General features: G+C 69.0%; 1 protein-coding gene across 1 annotated transcript in view; it reads left to right on the forward strand.

Moving 5' to 3' along the window:
* Positions 1 to 793, forward strand: part of AHDC1 (AT-hook DNA binding motif containing 1) — a 9801-nt gene that overhangs the window by 3722 nt on the left and 5286 nt on the right. The window contains 2 exon segments of the mRNA XM_014590440.2: positions 9 to 159; positions 294 to 329. Coding sequence (XP_014445926.1) covers positions 9 to 159; positions 294 to 329 — 187 coding nt within the window.

The raw sequence follows: 793 nt of genomic DNA on the forward strand, positions 1-793 counted from the left end.
GAATGCAGTGGAGTACCGGCTGCACAGCCTCCAGCCAGCGCGCGGCCGGGTGCGGCTGCTCGCTGACCCTGAGCGCGGGGCTCCTTCCCCAGGTGCTGTGCGCGCCCGAGGCCTGGGCGCAGGCCTGAGCTGCTCCACCTCACCCCCAGCTGACGGCCAGTGACTGGCAGAGCCCCAGGCAGGGGCCCCTCCCCAGGTCAGCCGGGGTGCCCTGGAGGGGGCTCGGGTGGCACCTGGAAGAGGCTGCCCACCAGACCATTTGGGTACTCACTGTCTCCTGCTGTCTTCTGCAGACATTGCAGTGTGACAGCCCAGGCGGCCGAGCCGAGGTGAGTGGCCGGGGTTCCCCTGGAGTTCTGGGGAGGGACAAGAGGGAAGCCAGGCCCTGGGGACTTGGGCCTTCTGCTCAGGTTTGGCCTGGCATGGCACCTTGCCTGCCAATGACCCCCCTCTCCAAGGGAGGGCCTGCCCTACCGAGCCCATGGACTGGGTCTTAGGTGGCCAGTGAGCTGTGGCTGCATGGACCAGTTCACCACGAGGGCCCACCTGGGCAAGGCTGGGGTTGGCGTGGCCACCAGAGCTGGGGGGCCCAGAGCCAGCCCGAGGCTGTGGGGAGCTGTCACTGAAGGGCCTGCCCTGCCGGCAGGTCCTGGTCCCGGCTTCTCGCACCCTCATGTCAGCCCCAGCCCCGGCCCCACCCGGCGGCCCGCGCAGGACAAGGTCAGGATGCGTGTGAAGCCCCAGGGCCTGGTGGTGACTTCCTGTGCCGTGCGCAGTTCTCCAGACTATCTTC

The sequence above is a fragment of the Tupaia chinensis genome, unplaced genomic scaffold, assembly GCF_000334495.1.
Source record: "Tupaia chinensis unplaced genomic scaffold, TupChi_1.0 Scaffold000445_1, whole genome shotgun sequence".
NCBI lineage: Eukaryota > Metazoa > Chordata > Mammalia > Scandentia > Tupaiidae > Tupaia > Tupaia belangeri.